Source organism: Talpa occidentalis, unplaced genomic scaffold (assembly GCF_014898055.3).
Source record: "Talpa occidentalis isolate TD23 unplaced genomic scaffold, MPIMG_talOcc4v2.1 talOcc4.14, whole genome shotgun sequence".
NCBI lineage: Eukaryota > Metazoa > Chordata > Mammalia > Eulipotyphla > Talpidae > Talpa > Talpa occidentalis.
This window is the reverse complement of record NW_023601433.1, coordinates 28,719,758-28,743,463: the sequence shown is the minus strand read 5'-3', so window position 1 is coordinate 28,743,463 and position 23,706 is coordinate 28,719,758. Positions and strand designations below refer to the sequence as shown.

At 50.9% G+C, this 23,706-nt stretch overlaps 1 protein-coding gene across 1 annotated transcript; it reads right to left on the bottom strand.

Moving 5' to 3' along the window:
* Nucleotides 1-9,917: 9,917 nt before the first annotated feature.
* RAB36 (RAB36, member RAS oncogene family) lies at nucleotides 9,918-23,366 on the bottom strand. Its single transcript, XM_054694882.1, has 10 exons — nucleotides 23,292-23,366; nucleotides 19,957-20,048; nucleotides 17,934-17,999; nucleotides 17,406-17,507; nucleotides 16,484-16,548; nucleotides 15,720-15,775; nucleotides 14,706-14,783; nucleotides 14,292-14,382; nucleotides 12,642-12,761; nucleotides 9,918-12,130 (listed from the first exon to the last, which is right to left on the bottom strand). The coding sequence occupies exons 1-10, from the start codon at nucleotides 23,358-23,360 to the stop codon at nucleotides 12,066-12,068; spliced, it is 804 nt and encodes a 267-aa protein (XP_054550857.1). The 5' UTR covers nucleotides 23,361-23,366; the 3' UTR covers nucleotides 9,918-12,065.
* Between the last annotated feature and the right edge of the window lie 340 nt (nucleotides 23,367-23,706).

The window sequence follows — 23,706 nt, the reverse complement described above, 5'->3', positions numbered from 1 at the left end:
TAACATGAGCAAGCTCAGTGAGCCTCAGTAGCCTGGAAGAACCCTGAAAACTCAGTGGACCTCAGTAGCCCAGCCAATCAGCAAGAGACACAACGAGAAGACACCCAAAAGCCTCTGCACTCAGAGGCTAGGCAGGGCCCTGCAGGCTGATAAAAAGTCTGGGTTTTATTCTAAATGCAAGGAAATATCACTGTAAGTTTCTAAGCCTGAACTGTCTTATAGAACTTTCTGCCATGATGACATGTGCTATGCTAAGTAATATGGCAGCCACTAGCTTCACCATGGGACTACCAGAATGTGGTCACAGAAACTGAAGAATTTTCACTTTGATTTAGGCAACGTTTTTTGAGGTAACATTGGTTTAGAACATGGTATATAAGGTTCATGTGTACAGCATTATAATTCAACACCTGCATACGCCATATCACGATCACCAATAAGAGCTCCGGTTTCCATCTACCATTATGCAGTTGACCACCTTTACTCATGTCACCCCCCCACCAAACCCCTTCCCCTCTGGTAACTAGCAAGGTGTTCCTTGTATCTAAGAGTTTCTTTTTGTTTTGTTCTGTTTATTTCTTTGCTTCATTTCTTCATATTCCAAATGTGAGTAAAATCATTGGTCTTTCTCCCTCCATCTGATTTATTTCATTTAACATAGTACCTTCAAGGTCCATCACGCTGTCACAGATGGCAAAATTTCATCTTTTTTATAGCTAAGTACTATTTCATTCTATTGTACAGGGTGGGGGGCACACACCACATTTTCTTTGTCCATTCACTACTATGGACACTTAGGTTGTTTTCATATCTTGACTATTGTAAATAATGTTGAAATGAACTTTGGTTTACTTTGATTTAGTTGTAATGAATTCAAATTCAAATAGCTCTAGTAGTTACTATAAGCAATAGAGTGACTTGTTCAGATTTGTTGTGTGGGCAGTTTGGGGGTGGGAGTGGGGCAAGTGTTGAAGGGCTGGTCCAGGTTGAAGGGGGGCATTGATGACCCAGACTCAGGTAGAAGCAAAGCAATGGAGAGAAGGGGTCGAATTCTGGGTCTATTGTGGACTTGTAGATGGATTGGATGTGGGGGATGAAAAAGGGGTAGCTATGAGGTGGGTAGTGGATGCTGATTTCAACAGGGAAGCCAGGTGCCCATGTGAGGCTTCAGGTGCCCATAGCCTTTCCCAAGGAGGAGTGAGAGTCTAAGGAATGGTCCAGACTAAAGACAGAAATGGGAGTGGTGTTAATGAACGGCTATTATTTCTGGGCATAGGACTGAAAACTCACCCCCAGTCCCTCAGTAGACAGGTTGGGAACAGACAGAAACTGGACTAGGAGGGAAGTAGAGTCAGAGAGATGGAGAGAGACTGTCTAGGAAATAATAGGAACCCAGGAGTACTGAGGGGAGCAGATCCAGTCAAGAGGGTAGGGGCCCCTTATCTCTGTTGCTGGGCTGTCAGGTAGAAGTACTCTGGGTCTGATATCATCAAGCCAGCAGAGCTGAGGTGGCATTGGAGCCCAGCTACACAGCTAGAAGCTGATGGACTGTGAGATCTGGCCCCAGGGAGCCTCCCAGTGGGTTCAACAGGCAGAGAGGACATTACCAAGGCCTCCATAGCTGTCTCTGACCTGCAAGTGATGTATATTTTCTTCATCACTATGCTCTTCTGAATTATTCATAATGAACATGTCTATCTTTTTGTAATAAAAAAAATTAAATCTTTTTTTGTTGTTTTTCCTTCCATAGCTTTATTGATGTATTGTTGACATGCAATAAACTACACATATTTGATGAGTTTTGACATCTGTACACACTCAGATAACAAACATTTCCATCACTCCCAAGAGATGTTGTGTTCTTTTACTTTTTAATCTAAAAAGCATCATGGGAGAGGAAATGTGATTATTGGTGGCATTTCCCCTCAATTTTCTCCATTCTCTGGATTGTGATTATATGGCTCTGTAACTTATTTAAAAATCAAATCACTCACACCCACACACCCTCATGCACCCTTAGCCTGAGCCCTAGTAGCCCTTGAGCCCAGACCAAGATTCCAGCAAACCTTTCCCCAGGGCTGCTCTTTCCCTTTGAGGAGAGGCTGGGGTCCAACAGCCCCCTCTGCTGGAAAAAACACAGAACTTCTGATACCTCAAAACCTGAAGATGCAAACAACCCAAATGTCCACCAACAGATGAAAGGATGAACAGAATGTGGCATATCTATATAATGGAATATTATTCGATCATAAAAAGGAATGAAGTGCTGATGCTTACTACAACATGATGAACCTTGAAAACACTGTACTAAGTGAAAGAATGAACCTTGTGAAAGAATGACCCCAAGTGAAAGGATGAACCTTGAAAACACAGTACTAAGTGAAAGAAACCAATCACAAAAGGCCACATATTATATGATTCCATTTATAGGAAATGTCCAGAATAGGCAAATCTATGGCAACAGAAAGTAGTTTGGTGGCCATCTTGGAGAAGGGCAGATCGGGAGAATGGGGAGTGATTGTTAATGGTCATTGAGTTTCTTTTTGGCATGAATATGTCCTGGAACTAGATAGTGGTGATGGTTGCACCTTGTGAATATACTAAAAACTATTCAGTTACGCACTTGAAATGGGTAGATTGCATAGTATGTGAGTTACATATAGGTACGCTATTTACTAAAAATCAAAAAACCTGGGGACAAGTTAAGTCAGCCCTTGGGTCCCCAACCTGGGAGGAATGGATACTGACCTGCTCACCAAGGGATAAGGATGAACATTTTTCTAGCATGTCCTTCAATGCCCCCATCAACTCAAATATTTAGGTCATTTGACAGATGTTCTCAGGTCACCAACTCCTTCAACCATGAGACAGGCTTAAGATCCAGGTGTCCAGTTCTAGAACTTGTGTTCTTTGCATCAGAAGGTCCCATGGTGTGAAACTAGGAAGGAACTGTCTTATCCTTCAAATGTTTATTTGCTCATGGTAAAATGGACTGGTCAGCTTTTCCCTCCTGGAGGCTTCCTGAACAGGGCTGCCAGTATGGTTGGTCAGGATAAGCACTGCACAAGGACACACATCATTGGGGGCATCACTCCCAGATTAGATTTGGTAGATACTAGTGGTGATAGTGATTACAAAAAGGTGTCTTGTTCTTATAAAATCATTTAATAACTGTAGTTACATATCAGTATAATAACAAATGGATATCAATCACCTTTGTTGCGACAGGAATTTTGTTGCTGCTCTGTGGTGGAAACACGATGAGGGACACAACGGTTGTGGAGCAGGTTTGCAAGACAAGACTCTGCTACTTGAGCAGAAGTTCTTGTGCCATTTATTGAAAGCAAACAGGATAGTAACATCTGATCATGCGACAATGGCACAAGGAATCAAGTCTAGAGGGTGGGACTGGAATGGGGGACAAAGTTTTACAAGGGACAGGGAAGGGGACATTATGACCATACGTAAAGAGCCATCTGCATCAGCAAAGTATGATATAATCACAGGCAAAGTTCTCCGAGACCACCATGGAGATAGTCACGTAATCAGGTCAACAGTGGCCTAGGCGTCCTCAGGCCTGCCTCGTGATACCAGCTATACTCCACAGGTAGTCAAGGAATTCTCTGCTGTGATTTAGATAGCAAATACATCACAGTTGCCCATGAGCAGCCAGCTAGTAGCCAGATCAGAGGAACCCACACATCTTGAACAAGGAGTGCTTTTTTTTTTTTTAACTGAGATAAATTCACATAAGCTAAAATTAACCATTTTAAAGTGAAAAATTCAAAGACACTTAGTACCTTCACAATGTTGTATGACCACAACTAATAATCTAGTTCAAAAATATTTTCATCAACCCAAAATTAGGAACTCCATACCCAATAAGCAGTTACTCCTCATTTTCCCCGCTCTCCATGCCCTTGGCAATCACCAGTCTTTCTGTCGTTATGGATTTACCTATTGTAGAGATCATATAGATGGATTCATACAATATGTCAGCTTTTTGTAGCTTCTTTCACTTAGCATACTGTTTTCAAGGTCCATTCATGTTTTAGCACTTATCAATCCTTCATTCCTTTTCTTTCTTTCTTTCTTTTTTTTTTTTGCATAGAAGAACTGGGGTATAGGCAGAGGTGGGGGGGAGGGTGAGAGGACTTACCAGAGACAAAGTGGGGAACAGAACAAGCAGTTTTACTGAAATACACTGCTGAGGGGAGCAGTGTGTGAGACAGGAGAGGTCTGCTGTGCCATATGTGGGTTAGCTCCCTGGAGGGGAATCGAACTCAGGCTGTAGCAGTGGTGATAGTGCTGAGACCTAACCAAGGAGGACCCCTTTATTCCTTTTCAAGGCTGAATAATATTCATTTGTATGGATATATAGCATTCAGTTTATCCATTCATTTGTTGGTGAACACTTTGGCTAGTGTGAGTAAAGATGCCCTCAACATGTGTGTGCAGGTACTTGTTGGAGTTCTGTTTTCAAGTCTTTGGGGTATATGGTAAGGGATGGAATTCTGAGTCTCATGGAAATTCTGCTTGAGGAGCTACATGAATATCTTTTTCTAATTTGCCGTGAGGCACCATGTGGATGAGCACAGCAGCCCTACCCATGAGAGTTACCCAGTATTCAGGGCTCCCCTCCACCCAGTCCTTGCCAGGAAGGAGCCCAGCCTGAGCCTAGAGGCTCCAGAGAGGAGACTTCCTTTCATGTTCACAGCCCTCATCCAGTAAGAGGCAGGGAGAGGGGTTCAGAGAGGGGCCATTATCTCCTAATCACACTGCAATAAGCAGGGCCCAGACTCAAACCCAGCCTGCCAGGTGCCCAATCAATGCTCCTGACTGCAGTGCCATCGGGCAGAACGGTCAGATTTGGCAGGGCTTCCTGTCTGAACTCCTCCCTGAAATTGACTTGGAAGCCTGGGCCTTTTATTGCCCCTTCCCTGTCTTGTCTATACCCTTATCTCCACCCGTTTTGGGGGCCAGAGTCCAAAGGAGGACTCTCTCCAAGCAGCATATGGCCACGTGACTCCCATTTGTCATCTGTCATCCATCATCTGTCATCTGTCAGCCCCAGGGAGTTTCAGAGAAGATCAGAAAACTGGGGCGATCGATAGTGCTGTTCACTAGACCCATTTGCTTACACTATGCTGGGTGGTGCCTGCTGAGCACCAACTCCAGGCCCCCAACTCTACCCCAAAGCAGGAGAAGAGATTTATGGGGGTTTCTATGGTCAAGGGTTCCAAATGAGTAAGGGTGGATCTTACCTCCCAGGCCCTCCTGCCACAGCTGTGAGGCCACCATCTTCCACAGAATCAATTATTGATGAGATCACTGGGCTGGGGAATCCCAGCGGAGAGTCCTGGCTTCACAGAGAGCAAGGGGGCTGGGACAAAATGAGAAGATGAGCTTGTTCCAGGAGGTCTGGCCATGGAGATGAAATAGGCTGTGCTTCCAGTGCTCAGAGGCCAGAGCACCCTCAGGCCAGGAGATGACACCCACCCGTGGGGGATGGAGCCCCAGGGCTGCTTTATTTCCCACCCGCTTTGTATCCAGGAAGGCTGGGTGGGGAGCAAGCAGCCCTGTGACAGGAGGCCCACATGGTTAGGCTCAGACAGGTGGCTGGTGGTGTGTGAATGAGGGGGTGGAGGCCTAGAAGCATCTGAGCTGAGCTGCCTGGAAGGAGGCTCTGTGACAGTTACACTTCCCGTCTGCCGATCAACTTCCCTCAGGGGAAGGCCTGACATATGGCAGGTGACATTGGGAGGCCACAGCAGATGGCAGAGGAGCCCAGGGAGATGCTGGGAAGCTGTTGGAAGGTGTCTCCTCTCAGGGCATTCTGCCCAAGACTCCCCAGTCTCCAGGAGCCCCTTCTCCTTCAGAAGAGGAGCCCCTCTCTTTAAGCTGCCTGCTGCCTCTTTCCAAAAACTTCCCACCCCACATATCCTCTTGTTCCTGCCTTGTCCCCAGAGCCTGGAACTCCATGTCTACCTGGGCCTCTCCAGGGTTCACTACCTCTTACACTGTGACAAGTAGAGAGTGAATGTAACAGATACTGTGTCTATCTCTATGTTCCAGTGACCTACATCTTCAGTGACCTGAGGTTTCCCCTGGGTCCCTCCTGAGTGTGAGATTCAGAGGGAGTGGCTACCATCCCCCCAGGCTAGAATGGAGCTAAATGGTTCCTGGATCTCCCTCCCCTCCAGAGGCCTCAGCAGGACTGTAGATGGGGGGAGGGGAGCCAGAAAGGCAAGCAGGCCCCCAGGGCACAAGATTAAAGAGACTAAGAGTGAATATTCAGCTCAGAGTCCTTTAGAAGACTTGTCACATGGTTTCAGGGCTGGGGAAGAGCCAATATGGGGGCGGGGCAGGGGCCAGGGATCAGAGTGTGACTAGCTGCGAGATGGTGGTGGGGGGTGCTTCCAGGTAGGTGACTGAAGCAGAGGCAGGGACGAGGAATAGGAAGAAGGCATTTATTCCGTCCCATGCCTCACCTCTGAAACTGCCCCCAACCCTCATATCTGTTAGATGGGGACAGAAGAGTCAGGACACCCAGCCCTCCTGGTTAATGCCTGCAAGGGTCTCAGGTCAGCAGGACTTCGGGGTCCTTCAAGTAAGTGGTGAGGCACACCTGTCTCTGACTACCAAGTGAGACAGGGCAAGCTAGGGTTATTGGGCAGTTTTAGGGATAGTGCAGGAGGGGACCTCTGAAGAATTTAGGGAGGCTTCAGAGATAAGGACAACCAAAGAAATATAACCAATTCCATTAGGAAAAACAAACATGCCAGGACCAAGGACAACATTGTTAATGCTGGTCCTGGTTTCCTTCAGGTGGTAAAGGGAGGCGGAGATTGGAGAAATGGAGAGTGGTTTAATTTATGGACACATTAGAAGGGCAGCTATTTAACTTCAATGCAGGGATGTCCATCCAGAGGACTGGGCCAAAATTTAAAGATGCAACAAATGGGGAAAGACAAAGCTGTTAGATAAGGAATGTGAAGATCCCGCACTCAGTAGCAAATTAAGTGAGACAGCCGAGAACTAACCAATCACAAAGAGACTGGTGAAGTTTTAGAATAATGAGGGAAAAAGGTATATATTCCTGAAACACAATTCCACTTTGGCTTCCTTGCCCCTCCCAGGCCTGGTTCCCTGGCCTGGGAGTCCCACTTTATTTCTGCTCTTTTCCTCCTCAATAAACTTTTTCTTTCTATAAACAAACTGCCTCTTCTCGCTTGCTTGCCTGAGCGTCTGCGAAGTTCCTGCTGCGGCTTCGTGAGACACCAACCCGTGGGGGGTCTAGCGACTGGGGCTCAGCACTGCCCTGCAGCCTGGAATCCGTTCCTGGCTGGGAGACTAGACCTGACAATTCCGGCATCACAAGGAAGGGTAAGGAGGACTACAGTTCTCAGGGGACATCTTGGGCTAGAGTGAAATTGTAACAGGGTGGTCCCCAGGAAAGGGGGAGGTTCCCTGCCCCTCCCAAGGGAGGGTGGAGCTGAGCAGGAAGAGGAGAAGCTGCAGAGGAGACTGAGGAAGGAAGGAAGCAGGATGGAGCCAGGAGACCTGGAAGAGGCGCATGGAGCCTAGAGACATGTGAAGAAACTGCGCTTGTCTTTTGGTCGTGGACTAGGTGACACATATGTGGGTGAGACCCGTGGGGAGGTGACAATGGCAGCTTTTATCTTGACGTTGATTTTGCTCTTTTCCTTCCGGGCTTGTCCAGTTGTTTGTGACCCTTCTCTGTGGGTCCCCACTGGAAGATGCTTTAGACTTGTAGCAGGCTTTGGGGCCTTGTTCTGGGCCAATCCCATATGGATGGACTTTTACCCACGAGGGGACGGGTAACTCTGGATGCTTCATTTAGAAACTAGACTCTTTGCCTTACCTGTATTTCCTAGTTTTATTAAAGTTCCTTCCCATTAAAGTCTCCTATGTTTTGTGTTGATGCGGCGGATGGCAGAACCCATGTAGAATAGGCAGGTTTGCGGGGTTTGGGCTGCACCTCTCCCTGTCCTTCCTGCCTGCTTCACACATCTATTGAGTGCAGCTGCAGGCCTTTCATCCTGGAGGTGCTGGGGAAGACAGAAGAGATGATGTTAGGGGGAAAGGATGTCCTGAGCTAATTCCATGCAGGCTTTATGGACTCCACCCCCACTCCAGACCAAAGCCATCAAGACATTGGGACAGGGCCTCCCCGGTGGCGCAGCGGTTGAGCGCTGGGTTGCGAAGCTGCCTGCGGCCTCTGCGGCGCCGGTTCGATCCCCGGCTGCTCCCCGGCCACCAGCGAGGGTCCCACATGGCGCGCAGACCTCTCCTGCCGCCCCTGCTCCCCTTAGCAGTGTGCTTTGGTCCTTCTGCCTGCTCTGCTCCCTGCTCTGGTGAATTCTCTCACCCTCCTGTGCTTCTGACTGTACCCAGTGCATGTATAAACAAAACAAACAAACAAATAAATAAAACATGCCTCTAAAAAAAAAAGACATTGGGACAGACAAATCCCATCATCGCCAAAGGGAAGGTGGCTGGGACCTGAGGGTGGAGTTAAGCAGCCAGGTTTGGTATAAAAACCAAACACGTGGGCCTTGGGGGGCTCGCTCTCTCGCTCGCCTCCTGGCTTCACGGCTCCGGGCTTGCGGCCAGCTCTCAGAGTGCCATTTGGGATTCCAGAACAGCAGATGGGGTAGGACGCATTTAAAACTTTGTCTCCCACTCTTCTCCCTGAGTTGTACATTTCCTCATTTCCCCTTCCCTTGTAAATAAACCTTTTATTCACCTTTCGTGTGTGCCTGCAGTAGAGTATTGATAGGTCCTTTTAAGCGCGCGGGTGAGGACCCACAGTCAGGCAACCCATAACAGTTTGGCACCCAACGTGGTTTCCAAGTTATACCCGCAGTTGACCAGCCCAAAGTAACATTCCATGCATTGGTCACCATAAGCGCACTAGCACAGTCAGGCAACCCGTTTTGTGTCGGGGTTGCCCTATAACAATAACAGTTACCACCCTAGCTTTGGAGGTCCTGTTACAGAGCAAACCCGATATAAAACAGGTTGCCTGACTGTGGGTCCTCACCCGCACTTAAAAGGGACTTATTAATACTTAACTGCAGGCACACACAAAAGATTAATAAAAGGTTTATTTACAAGGGAAAGGGAAAATGAGGACATGTACAACTCAAGGAGAAAAGAGGGAAATAAAGTCTTAAATGTGTCCTACCCGTTCCACTGACCTGGAATCCCAAATGGCACTCTGAGAGCTGGCGGTGAGCCAAGAGCCTTGACGACAAGAAGTGAGTGGGCCCAAGACCCATGTGTCTGGTTTTATACCAAACCTGGCTGCTTACCTCCACCCTCAGGTCCCAGCCACCTTCCCTTTGGTGGTGATGGGATTTGTCTTTCCCAATGTGCTGATGGCTTTGGTCTGGAGTGGGGGTGGGGTCCACAAAGCCTGTATGGAATTAGCTCAGGACATCCTTTCCCCCTAACAGTCCCACAGCTAAGAGAGAAAGCCCAGACACAGACAACCACATCCAGAGGTAACATACTCCAAGTCATGGCGCATCATCCCTAACGTCCTGGAGTAGGGGCACACCAGCTGTTGGGCAAGGGAGAGGGCCTGGCACCTGCAAAGACTGCATGGTGACTGGGGATGAAGGCTGGAGCATGGGGAGCCTGCAGGGTGGATGCTAGTGAATGCCAGCATGCATTCACCTGCCAGGGCAAGAGCATGGACTGGGAGGGTCGGGGAGGGGGCCGGAAAATGGGCAAGTGATTTTTCTGAAACTCATGCTTATGGTCCCTGGGTCCCTTTGAGCACTCTGCTGTGGCTGCAGGACGCTGCATGCCTGCATCTACCAGACCATACCAAGAGTGTGTCTCTGCCCCAGAAACATGCAAATTTTCAGTTATCTGAATAGACTGTTTACTAGTTATTAGTGAACCACCAGAAATAATCTGATGGAATCCGTGGTGGAAAACAATTGAGCACAAAGATTAACAATGTGTGGAGGGTTGAATAAAGGACCATGATAGCACAGTGGGCACACATGGGACTGTGGTGCTATTAGTGCTCAGGAGTTATCAACGGTAAAGGTAGGACATCATTACTTCCCCCACCCAAGCCTGGGGGATGAAGAGGTAAGGGGAGGGAGCTGTGGGGTACTCCAGACTCCCTGGACAGGTTTCTACTGGTCCTATGGTACCCCGATCCTGCCTGCTCCCAGAACTGCATCTAGTGGCCAAGGTGGGGCCACAGTTCATAGAGGGTTCAGTGAGGCCTCTTTGGGGAATCCTGAGTGTACAAAGCCCTAACTACAGGGATGATTACTCGGCACCTTCAGTAAAAGCTACAAGCCAGACTCAAACCAAGTGTCCCAAGTACAGGGCAGGTTAAAATGGACTTGGGTCCATCCGCATGAAGGAAAACTGGCAGCTGCTAAAGGAGCCAGCAGGCTGGGCATGCCTTGGCAGTGAGGGCTCCAGCAGGGCACCAAGAACACAGGCTGCTAAGCAGCGTGTGTGGTAAGAGGTCATTCTGGTTAAACAACAAACCAGCCAACAATGTGGTTGTGCTCACACAGGAACAGTCTGAAGGAATCCTGCCAGCTGTTAGGGCTTACTTCTGGAGAGGGCCACCGGCTAGAGGGGGACTTCCACTTTGGATTAGACACAAAGCTTCGCACCATCTTGTTTTGCTTTGTTTTGTTTCACAATAAGCACATAATTCTTTCAAGAGTGATTTATATAAAAATGCATTTTATATCTATTAAAAAAAGAAGAGCTAAAAATATGGTGAAGGGGGAGTGAACAGAGAAAGATGCCAGTGTTCTTCCCCAACAGATATTTGGCAATCTCTCAAAGCTAAGAACATTCGTGAGGCTCCTCTGCTGTGCCAGGCCCTGTCCAGGGAACTGGGAGATGGTGCTGACTAGAATAGCTGTCCACAACACTTACCATCTACGAGAAGCAAATATGCCTACTTGCTGATGGCACAAAGTTATGCAGGGATGCGTGGGGAGGGGCAATGTGATGGCATGGAGGGCAGGCCATGCTGGGCAGAACTGCACAGGGGAGGTGAGGGACAGTCATCCCTGCTCTGGGGGTGCAGGGGAGGTGAAGATAGGGTGCATGCTTGACTGTGGAGGGCTTCCAATGTCCCCCGAAGATGTGTGGCCACCATCACAAAGGTCCCTGAGAGGCACGTGCCCAGTGCTTTCTCATTTCCAGGCTCTTCCTGCCCAGGCTGGCAGGAGAAGGTTGCTGGGGGCAACAGTGAGCACCAGCTTAGCAGAGTCTGGGTGGTTACTGCAGGTGGCAGAGCAGGACAGTGGCATGCTTAAGGGATGTAGAGAGATCCCCCAGGGGTCACTGGGCAGTCTTCTTTCTTAGGGCAGATGAGGGAATGCATTATCTAGGGGAGCAAAAGCAGCTTGGGGGCTGCTCGGGGGGCCCATTCTGCCTGTCCTCACCCCCTGGACAGGAGGGTAGAATCCCAGGAATCGAGGAGGAGTCAGAGACAGTCCATTGGCCAGAAGTGCCTGAGAGAACTTATCAGTCCTCCTCTGGAGAGGGCTCCCAGAGGCTGCAAGTCTGTGGAAGAGGGAGGGTAAGTGTGAGGACCAGGGCTCTGAGGCCCAGAACTACATGTCCTGTCAGCAACAGAAAAATTTCAAGCAGGGATGGCAGGTGGGTTTCCCTCATGAACCAACTTTGATAAGTCCTGCTCGCCTGGACCACTGAGATGAGGATTCTGAGGCCAGTCCAGGAAGCCGGAAAAGTGTGCCAAGGTGGACTTCTGATGTATGCTGAGGGGAAGGGATGTAGGCCGTGTGGTGCAATGTCCCATGTCTGCAGTCCTGAGATCTCTCAAAGTGAAGGGGTACTGCCTGGTGTCTCTGTAGGTATGAGTGGCTTTCCAGACGATTACCAGTGCCCACACCCTCAGCTGGGCAGTCCTGAGGGTCTTTCCAGGCAGACAAGTCATAGAGCTCAGCCTCCATGTCTCCTCTCCAGTCACAGGAACCACTATCTGTGCATGTGAAAGGAATGGAGGACTCTGATGCAGACTCCAGCTAACAGCAACCCAGGCTGGTAGGCCTCTTGCTCTCCTGGGCCTTAGGTAGACTGTTGTCCATCCCTGTACAAAGGGGAGAAGTCACTTGGCATCAACCAAACACCCAATGCTGACATTGGGTAAGGCACCCCCATGGATACCCTTGTGACTGATGGTTAGATTCATGAGCCTGAACCCCTAAGGCCTCTTATCCAAGACCTTGGTGACCTAGCACAGGCCAGGAGGCCCGGAACGCATTCCAGGTGGTGGAACAGAAAGGGCAAAGGCATAGATTAGGAGCATCCACAGTCAGGACACTTCCATGGAGCTAGGGCTGCCTAGGCAAGCCCACAAGCAGGAGGACAAGGAAACCTGGGAGGTTGGGGAGAAGGGTGTTCTGAGTTGGCGGGCAGTGTCGCAGAGTCTGTGGAACTGATATCAGAGTGACAGGAGAAAGGACAGCCCAGGGAGACCCACCAAAGGGCAGCAGAAAGTGCTAAGTTAAGGATCTCGCTTGGGCTTGGGGCAGGGAGAAGGTGGACATGGATTTTAGGCCACAGCCTGCTCCCAGCCCTGACATGCCACCTGTACGCACGGATGAGGTCTCCATCGCCGACCTGGAGCCGGGCACTGCTTCTCCTCTCCAGGTCCTGAAGCACCGACTGCTCAAACGCCAGGGCAGCTACACGGCTGAAGAACGCCTTCACATTCTCCCCTGTGGGCCCACGAGACAGCCGTGACCCTGCCCGCCTCTGCTGTCACCCACAGGTGCATTTGGTTGGGAGCTGGCTCACATGGGAGCCAGGGCAGCCAACCTCTGGCTGGTACGTGGCCTCTTCCAGAGCAGTTCTGATGGTCACCACCACCACATGGGAGTGCAGCTCCAAACAGCAGAGCACAGAGGATGGGCCTGTCAGCCTGGTTTCACATCTGTCCCAGGTGCCTCCTGACTCTGCCATCTGCCACAGAATCTCCCTTAAATCTCTGTCAGTTTTCCAGCATCTATTCTATTCAATAGCTACTGAGTACCTCCTATGGGCCAGGTGCTGGGATGTACAGACACTGTTGTACCTGCTCTCCTGTCACTTTTGAGCACATGTCTAATGGGTAGCTGTGAGCATTTAAGTTCTCTTAGCCCCCATGTGGAGGCCACACATCTGGGCACAGCATCAGGCTCCAGCCCTCAACATGCACACTGAGCTTGTGCAGCTAACACCCTGTACAACGGTGCGGGAAGATCCTGCTTGGCCCCCAGGAAGCTCTCAGTGAATGTTCTGGCACTCTGATAGGCAGGCAGGGTACTCACAGGGCACAGGGACACTGTCAGGAGGGGCAGAGTACTCTGGGTTCTGCCACATTTTTGTGTTGGGCCCGTGGTGCCTCCACCCCTGGTCCCCAGCACTCTTGCTGCCACCTCACCCAGTCCCTGGCCAGACATCCATTGCAGCAGCATTGAGCAAGGACTACCAGACACATTCCTGAGTTCCCAGTCTCTGGGGACTACTAAACATCAGGCACTGCATGTTATTTCATTTCATGTCCCGATAACCTGTTTTCAAAGTCTGTTATTTGCTTCTCTGCATTTTCTAATTTTTCCTCAGTGAATACACGTGATTTTTGTAATGTAAAACATGTTTTGTTCATTAAAAGCAAAATGAGATAGTTAGCATCACCCCGCTTAGCAGATGAGAACACTGAGGCTCAGAGACATTAGAGATCTTGTCTGGGGGTAGGGTAAACGGTGGCCCATGGATGAAGGTGACTTAGGGGTCAAGGGCACAGTGTGGCAAAGGAGTAGACTAGATGAGGACTAAGGGGGCATGAATACCCTTTCAGGGCAGCCATGCCACCTGGGGAAGGGATGGGACTTCTGTGTGTGCTGGGGGGGCCTCCCCCGCAGCTGCCACAGATTGGGGACAGGATGGTGTAGTGGTTACAGATGTTCTCATCCCATCCCCGCCACTTCCTCCCATGACCCTAGAAGAGACTTCATGGGAAAAGAACAGAGCTGCCTCACAGGTGGTGTGGGGGCTGCACTAGAGAACACAGAGGCCCAGGGGCAGGTGTCACTATCCCTCCTGTCCCTTCCAGAGGGGAAGAGATTCTTCTCAGGCAACAAATGGTCTTGCAGTTATAGCACATCTGGACTATGACCTAGATATATACTAGAGCTGCAGAAGGAAACACAAGAGGCTCCCACAGCTGGCCCTGAACCTCCCATGTTGACAATTCTGCACCCACTCACCCGTCTTGGCTGACACTGACCAGTACTCCGCCTGCAACTGGTTGGCCAGGCGCACAGCCTCCGCTTCCACTTGCTCACACGCCGCCCCTGACTGGGAGAAGTGGTCCTCCTGACCCAGCTCCCTGGGACCTCCTACAGGGAGGTACCCAGGGGAGTAGCTGCCCGCTGTGCCTCCTCCCTCCCCAGTGTGGGGGCCTTGGGGATGCTGGCCCAGGGGTTGGTGAGTCCCAGCTACTCTTCTCTGATGAGATGCGCACAGGGAGCTAGAGTGCTCCTAACTTTCAGTTCCAGGGCCTGTAGTCTTCAAATTCCCATCTGGGCACATCAGTGCCACCCACCCCCTCCTCAAGCTGGAGCTGAAAGCAGATGCATTTTCCCAAGGGCCACCCAGGCCTCCAGCTCTACTTTGCTCACCAGAAGGTCCTTCTTGGTTCCTACAAGGAACACGAAGCAGGAGCCTGACTCATTCTCTCTCAGTGCATCCTCCAGCCACTGCCTGGAATGCACAGAGAGGAGATGGGCTGAGAGATGCGTCCCTCCACTCACTCACCTAGAGGGCCCAAGGAAGACCAGGGGACAGAGGTGCATACCAGCATCCTCCCCAGAGCTGGGAGCACAGAGCTAGGAGGTGTAGGAAGGACATTTTGACTTTCCTTGATTGGGGCACTCATCCTGCAGCAGAAAGGGCCTCTTTTAGACTGAAGGGGTGGGAATGTGAAGGCACCCGGCAGGGGACGGGAAGACTCTGTCCTGGCCTAGCCCTTCCCTGGCCCAGTGTCAACTCGGTTGAGTCCTGCACTTTGGTCAACTGAAACCATCCCCTGGACTCCCCAAAGGGCCTGGGAAATGTCAGCTATGAGTGCCTCAAACAAAAGTAAGGTTAAAAAAAAAGAGGCTTTGGCTCATTAGCTGGATGATTCTGAGCTGAAGCAAGATTGAGTCATGCTGCCAGCTCTCTTGCCCACATCTCAGCCCAAACAGCAAGTGCCTGATTAGTTCTGTCACCTCAGACAGCATTGGCTATATAACTGGCAGGGCCTACAGCAAAGTGAAAATGTGAGGCCCTCATCCCATGATGATGAAGGCTTTCAAGATGGCCCTTCTGCGCATAGAGACCCATGAAATGGCACTGGCAGGCCCTGAGCTGGCCCTGGTCTCATCCCATGATGATGAAGGCTTTCAAGATGGCCCTTCTGCGCATAGAGACCCATGAAATGGCACTGGCAGGCCCTGAGCTGGCCCTGGTCTCAGCAGATGGGTGCAAATCTTGAGGGATTAAAAAAGTGCCTGAATAGCAGGTGGCCAGTGGGCAGTTGGTCCTAACAAATGAACCCGGCCACATGTAGGGGCTCAGTCCACTGGCATGGGCTTGGCCACTTCTAGGCCACTTCCTGAGACCAGCATCTTGGGGGTCACAGAGTCCCACACTTGCCTGGTGTGCTCCAGAGTCTGCACGTCAGAGAGGTCAAAGGCGGTGATGATCACTGCACACACAGGTGGAAGCAAGAACTGCTCAGCAACTGCTCAGCAACATGTGAGGCAAATACAGAGTGACAAGACCCCCAGGACTCTCCCTGCTCCCAGGAAGAGCCCAGCTTTTGTGGAACTGTGAGGGTGCCCCTCAGGCACTCAGCCCTAGACCCCACAATGAGGAGATACCCCATGGCTGCCCCTTTCTGACCCTAGGCATAGGGGGGACACAGGGAGGCAAGATGAATTTGTGGGCTCCTGAGTTCAAATCTCCCTGTGCCAGTTATAGCTAAGGGGGCTCGGTGAGGGCCTAAACTACTGAGAGTCATTTAGGAGGTCTTGCCTGGAGGGCAGTCCTCCTGTGGTCCACCTCCTCCCCTCCACTCTGGTCCAACCTCTCCCCCACCACCCCCCTGGAATTGATTCTGTTCCTTTCTGGGGTCTCTAGACAAGCTCTTCCCTGAGTATTTCCCTGGGCTGAAAATGGGGTTGATACTTATAAGGAGCACCATCACAGGTCCCTAAATTTAGGATGTGATAGTCAGGGCTAGCTCAGGCCCTGGCTGGAAGGTGGATTCCTTGTGCCCGAGGACCAGCCTAGGTGTCTCCTCAGCGGGTCCTGAGGACAGGTTTGGTGCAGAGGGCTTCTTGCTGTTGAGCGCCAGAGTGGGAGCTCCCTGCTGCACCTGGTTGAGGGCCACTTCCATTACCGGGCTACTTACCTTGGGCACCTCGGTAGTAGGCGGATGCGATGCACTTGAACTTCTCCTGTCCTGCTGTATCCCAGCTGTGCCAGCAGAGAGAGAGCGAGAAAACGAAAGGTGACAGATTAAGTAGCTGCAGTGGTCTGAACCAGCAGACTCGAGGGCTCACACACCCAGGGTGAGAGAAAAGAGTAGGGGGCAAAGGCAGAGGCCTGGTAAATGTCAGCAGGTAAGGGCAAGGGGTGCAGGGGTAGCCATGCAGAACATGAAGGCAGAAGACCCAGGCAGGAGAGGGCAGAGCTGTAGAGCATGGGCAGGCTGAAAGCATCCTCTCAGTGCCAGGGGAGGAAAACAGGGACAGCCTAAAGCCAGTGGGCCACAAAGAGGCAGAGGCATTGGGTCTGGCAGGGAAGGAGATAGAGGGAGAGGGGGTAGGGGAGTAGAGAGCATTTTTGTGAAAGGGAGAATGTGTCAGGCCTGAGGAAGGCACGTAGATTGTGTGGCCTCCATCAGAGCTCTGTCTTCCAGATGGGAACAGAGATTCAGAGGCCTGAGGTGACTTTCCAGAGGCAACCATGCTGGCCTGGCAAGTGGGATCACAGAGGGCCTGGTGGGGGAAGGGCCGGGGCACAGAGTCAGAGCTTGGGGAGGCAGAGGCCTCATGGGAGGTCATGGGTGGGTGGGCACTCAAGACTGTGAGGACTTTCTCACATTCAATAGCTAACATTCAACGCCCATCAGGGCAGAGGCGGTCTTGGAACCTAGGGTCTTGGAACCTAGAAACCAAGCTTCACAATGCCACCCAGGTCCAGCTTGTCTAAATGGGTCCCCACTGAGCACCACAGGGCAGCTGAGAAAGAGCTAGCCAAGGCCTCCCTCACGGGTCTCCTCAAAGTCCACCACAAGTCATGCAGGAAACGGTGACATCATGGCAACTTACATCTGGAGGCTGTAGGGAATCCCAGCTATCTCAAAGCGCTCAATTTCAAAGTCTACCCCGATGGTGGCCTTGTAGTCACGGTCAAAAACATTCTTGCAAAACCTGTGGGAGCCAAGGAAGTCATCAGAGAGGCTGTGTGCAAAAGCTTCATTCATAACAGTGAAAGTCTGGATACAACAAAAAGTTCGCATTTTTTTCTCAGAGGAAACCAGACCAAGGCTGGAGGGAGCCCCAACAAGAAGCATGTGGGGAAGGGAGGCCGTAGCCAACACTGCCAGTCAGGAATGGTGAAGAGAAACTGGGGGTCCATTCGCAGGAAGTATGGTTTGGTGTGAGCCCATGGCTCCCGGGGGAAGGTATGCCAAACGCCAACATCCTGGGATGCCGACTCTCAACCTGACCCTGCCATCTCCCCCAGTGTCTTGCACCTCCTCCAAGGTGTCGTTCCCAATAGTTACACAGCTTGGACACATTGCTACCTCAGGCAAAGGAGTAGCAACTTGGTGTGGGGAGGTGTGGCCGAGGTACCTGTGAATGAGGCTGGTCTTGCCCACATACAGATCGCCGAGGACAACCACCTTGGAGAGTTTGAGCCTGTCAGGAATATGTGCAAATTACTCTCAAGCATGGTCACAAAAGCATCTTCACACACACAGGCCTTTCCTTTCCTGTAATCCCCACCCATAAGCCATCCTTCTATTCTGGACAGGGGTTGTGCCACCTGCTGATACCCTTGGCCCCACCCTGGCCCTCGAAGAAAGGGTGAGAGAATCTGCATTTGTTCTGGGGGCCCGCTACCCCTGGTGTGGTACTCCTGATACCAATGGACCCAAGTCTCTGTTGTAAGAATTAGAAGCAGGCTTCTAAGAATTAGAAGCAGGCTGAGGAAGCAAAGGGAGGAGCCCCAGGTCAGGCCACGCCCGAGCTGGGGTGCAGCCAGGAACCCGGAGTACACTGAGGGTACAGACACAGTGCCCATGTGTAGGGGTCACAGGCACAAGGGGCAGAACCCTTCACCTTCCTACCCAGCCCTAGAGCTTATGCCCCAGGCTTTTGCTCCTTGTTCTTTGTAAGCAGACACTCCCTGACTGGGACACCATTGTCACCAGTGCCCTGGAGATGTCTGTAAGGGCCAGGCAAGGCCAAGGGGCATGTCATGGAAAGAACATGTCTGGGATGTGGCTTGTGGTATTGGTTCTGTGGCTCCCGGGCTATCTGGGGATCCTGCTCACTGTGTGTGTCCTGTAGTAGTGTTCCCTAAGGGTTTCTGCAGCTCATGCCAAAGGACCTCAGGTAGTGAAAGCCACCAACCTGGCTAAATATCCTCCACCTGCAGACAGCAAGGCACTGTGTTACCCAGGGACCTAGTGCAGCCCACCAGCCTTGTCTGCAGGGGTAGGGGCTGTGTCTCCTCTGCTCCCAGGCAGCCCCTAATCCTGGGACAAGGAATCCCTGACTCTCCTTCTCAGATGAGGGAGAAAAGGTACTGCTGAGGTGTCATGGGGGATCATCTATGCCCAATTCCCCCACTTCCCACAGTATAGAGAAGGGTCATGGAGAAACTGTGTGAAGCACCAGGTATAGAATCAGCACTCCCAGGCCTCTTTGGTGGCACAGGGTTTAAAGACAGAGCTATCAGGCTATCCCCAGCCACTGCAGCAGGAGTTCGATCCCTGGCCAGCCAGGGGGCAACCCACATGGCAGTGTATTTCACTGCCCTCAGCAGTGTATTTCAGTAGATCACCTGATCTGCTCCCCACTCTCTCTGGTGAATCCTCTTACCACCTGCACCTCTGGCTTACACCCCAGTTCTTGTACGCATACATAAATAAACCTTGAAAAAATCAGTATTCCCCAAACCAGTGGCCATTCCATTCACCCCAGACCATGGTGCTTTGACCATTCTGACTTGAGCCCTGCCTCACTTTGTGCTGCCTTGGGAGCTGGGCAAACTGGGACCTGGGTCTCTGTCAAGGCCTCCCCTCACCTGTGTGACAACTGTGAGCTCACCCAACCCCCTGAGTTGGCTGGGAGGTCCTCAGGCTGCGGCGAAAGCTGGCTCTTGTACCAGACTGTTACAAGACCCCATGTCAGCAGGGCCAGGTATAGCTGAGGCAGGGACAGGGCAGACATGGCGTTGGCCCTCAAATAAGGACTCCAGACAGACCAACCCCCAATTCCATGAGATAAGTGTGGTTTGGACACAGGAGAGATATCTCACCCAGCCCAGGCTGGGTGGAGACAGTTGTGGGAGCCTCAGAGTAGCCCCCAGGGGACCTGACACATAATGAGACCTGAAGAGTAGGAAACACACTGCAGGCACAGGCAACAGACATGTGCTGAGATTTCTGGCTAAGCACTCACGTGCACGACTCGCTGGGGAAAGGAATGCTGTTGTATGTGGTAGATGTGTGTCCAGGTATAGGCAGATCAAACTCCCAATCACCTTCAGGCCAGGCCTGTAGGATTGCTCCAGTGTTTCATTTGTCCACTCACACACTCATTTCTGCCTCCTACCACACCCTGCACCCCCGGGAATGATGATGCTCACCCAACAGTCCCCGTGTTCCTGCGCTGGCAGGCAGTGCTGACCTGGCCGTGGAAGTGCTCCTTGAGCTGCAGGCAGGCAGCAGGTGTGTACCACTGGAAAGAGACAGACACATAGACAGGTGGACAGAACACCTTGCAGAGCTGTGGCTCCATCACTGAGCAGGCAGCTAGGCGGTGACTTACTTGCCAGCATTCCTGTCCTCCACTGCCAGATGAGGCTGGCAGGTGCCTTAGCTTTCCCTGATTCTTCTGTCACATCTGTCCCTGAGCTTGTCAGAGGTCTTGGGACTCCAGTGGACTGTGAGTCCCAAGGAGGAACAGCAGAGGTAAGTCGGCAGGAAAGGCCAGACCCCAGGTCTCTCTAGATGGGAACAGGCGTTCCCTCTGTGAGTGTGTGGCAGGACTCTGTTCTCTCTGGGCCTCCTGGCGAGACAAGGGATGGACTGGAAGTTTCCTATTAACTCCAAGATCCTTCCATACCTCTTAATGATCTCTGATGCCATTTTTGTTTAAAAAGTATGCACATATGTACATGGAAAATGTCCTGGAAGTCACTGCCCCTTTTCCTGGAAGATACAGATGGGCAGTGATTTAAAAGATGGAACTTTAGGATCAGGAAGATCTGTGTCCACTCATGGTCACTGTGTGACCATGGGCAGTGGCCTAATGTCTCTGAACTTTAATTTCCCCCTCTATAAAACCTCAGAGACGGGCCTCCCTGGTGGCGCAGTGGGTTGAGTGCAGCGCTGTGAAGCTGTCCTCAGCCTCTACAGTGCAGGCTCGATTCCTGGTCGGCCAGGGAGATACCCACATGTTGTGGCAAACCTCTCCTGTCTCACCCGCTGCTCCCCTCAGTAGTGTTTCAGTCGTCTGCCTGCTCTGCTCCCTGCTCTTCCTCTGGTGAATTCTCTCACCCTCCGCACCTCTGGCCTGTACCCCAGTTCTTGTATAAATAAATAAATCTTTAAAAAAAAAAACCTCAGAGACTTGGGAGGATAAAATGAGACCCCGTTTGTAAAGCTATCAGCACAGAGCTAACCTGGCACACACTAAGCTCAATAATGCCATAACACACACTGAATACATATTTGTTAATAATTAGAAAAAGTGACATTAAACACTTAAGATGTCCATACATTCTGCTATCATGTTGGCGAAGGCTAAGTATGGACCATCGCAAGCATGTGGGGAGAAGGGCATAGGTGGAGACGGCTGGAGTGCTCTGAAGGATATGACAGTGGTCCCCTGAGCCACTGGCACTGTCCTTCAGCACACCGTGGGGACCTCAGCTGCACTGCAGCAAGGACGGAGGCCCTATCCCTTACCCTAGTGTTTCTTCTCAGGCACTGACATGGACTCTGCTCTGGCCCATCTGTTCTCTCAGCTGCTGGGAGACTGAGGCAGCAGGGATAGTGGAAAGAGCTTTGCAAACAGGCAAGTCATGAAATTCACTGGACCTCAGTTTCCTCATCTATAAAGTTGGGACAGTCATAACAGCAGCTGTTTATGCTTCACTGGAGGATTAAATGGATAATGCAGGTAACTGCTTCACCACCCAGCAGCCCACATTCACAGGGAAAGTTCAGCTACCCCATGAGAGGGATGGCTGCTTTTTCCTGTTGACTTCCACATCAGCTTCAAGCTGGGGGCTGTCTAGAGAGTGGTGAATAGAGGAATTCCACTGTTTTGAACAAATTCGAAGTGTAATAAGGAAGGTTGGGTTGGATGTGTAAGCTGATTTTAGAGACAGAGGAATTGAAGGACATGGAGTTGGGGGTAGGATGTGCCCCACCTGACTGTCAACTTCTCAGGTCTGAAGTTGTGTGGCCCTGGAGTGCAGCATGAACTTGGCCAGCAGTGGCCTGTGACCCCTGACTGCACAGGTAAGAGGGGGAGAATCTCACCCTGTTTGAAAACAGGAGGGATGCCCAGGCTGCCTCCTGGGAAAGAGGAAAATAGGAGGTCTGGAGTCACTACACCTGGGTCAAGTCCCTGCTCTACCACACCCAGCTGTGGTGACATTCACAGCCTGCCTGACCTTTCTGAGATTAGTTGTCCTGCTCTGTAAATGGGGTCTTTCAACCCTTGAGACCTGGACTGCATTGTGACAATCACACTTCCCTTCCTTTGGGCTCATTAAATAATAGTCTCTGTCATCCCTGCTACTACTGTCACACTCTAAAGCAACTGCCTGGGTCTCAGCTGAGACTGAAAACCCTGGAGGAATTGTCTGTGGGTCTGAGGCACTTATGATTTCTGTGTGGGTGCATGGAGGAGAGGAGGCAGAAAAGAGGGAGGAGGAACGATTGTAGCCCCCAAATACCCACAGCCTACTGTCACCTTCTTCCTTCTCACTGACTGGAGCACAGACAAAAGGCCACTCCATGGAGAAGGTCTCCCTCCATGCCTGTCTCAAGCCACAAGGATTTTATGCCTCCTTCCAGAGATGCCTAATGCACTGTAAACAGTCGCTTGTTTCTTTTCTCCCCTCTCCTTTTTTTCACACATAGGAGGCTGCAACACACAATTCTCCATTCCTTGCATTTTCACTTAATTTACTTTAGCTCTCATGGCACATCAGCACCTGAAAAGGTGCCTCATCTTTCCTTGCATCTGGGTTAGGAAGTAGTAGTTTGCTAAGTAGTTCCCTCCAGGAGGACACTTACATACATTGTGTCTGACCTTCTGCTTTACAAACTACCCCATTGTCTGACCTTGAATGGTTGCATTAGATGGTGGGGCTTCTGCAATGATGGGGAATATTGTCCCACTGTCTCTTAGAGAGGCTGTACCGAGATGAATTACTAGATGCAATTAAAATTGGATTTTACTACAGATGGCAGAGAACTGTGAGTTTTCAGCAGAAACTAAAGGCTGAAGGGTAAAGGGGGAGAACCCTGAATTTGGCGTCAGGAAACTAAAGTGCTGTTTTGATAAACATAGTAATAATGCATACAGCAGCAAGCCTGGCTACATGGGAACTACTACTTACCATGAGCTATGCACTTTATGTAAGAGGAATTATGAATCAGCAGCTCTGAGAGGTTGCCCATTAATGACAGGGTCAGCCTTCACTTGGGACTGAGTACATGTCCTTAAGCTCTATGCCTCACTGCCTCCTTAATTTGCTGACCCACCTTGGGTATGTCAATGCCAACTCTCCCAGCTTCTCAGGAAATGTGATAAGTCCCAGGGGCCTGTCAGCAAGGACTGACCTCCCCCTTTCACCTGCTTTGTTCTGGTGAGTGGGGTGGGAGAGGGGGGAAGCTGAATGTAGAAAGCTGAATGTCAGGAGCTCAGTGCACCCAGAAGGAGCTGACCTAAGAGACTCTCTACCTTAGGGAAACTGGCGATGATGCGGTCCCGGCTCACAGGGGGCCCCAAAGGCGTCAGGGTGGACCTCATCCTTCCAGAGTCCTGTGGACCCAACCAGGGGAAAGAGAGTTAGGGAGTCTGCAAATCCCTGGGGACTCACCTGCAAGTTTATGCTTAACCTTTCAGCAGTTTTAAAACCAGATCCAAGCCTCCGTTTCTCTCAGGCATATCATCCAGAGGTCATCTGGACATGGGAAGTCAGGTCATGTCCCTCAATCTGCAGGTAGTATTGGGGTGTGGAGAAGGGAAACAGGCCTGCCCGAGAGTCAGGAAGTTCCGGGTCTCCTTCTTTTGGTTTTCCAACCAGGCAAAACCCCTCTCTGCGCTTATCACTAGGGTATGAGGCGTGAGGCCTGGCACATAGGCTAGGTTGTGC

Bases quoted from the DNA above. Each gene is read 5' to 3' on its own strand.
- RAB36 (XM_054694882.1), bottom strand. From the start codon at position 23,360: ATGAGGTCCACCCTGACGCCTTTGGGGCCCCCTGTGAGCCGGGACCGC. The intron at 14,383-14,705 runs GTGAGCAAAGTA...CACTTCTCCCAG, and splicing joins GAACCAAGAAGGACCTTCTG to TCAGGGGCGGCGTGTGAGCA. The intron at 12,762-14,291 runs GTGAGTGGGTGC...GTGGGCCCACAG, and splicing joins GTCAGTGTCAGCCAAGACGG to GGGAGAATGTGAAGGCGTTC.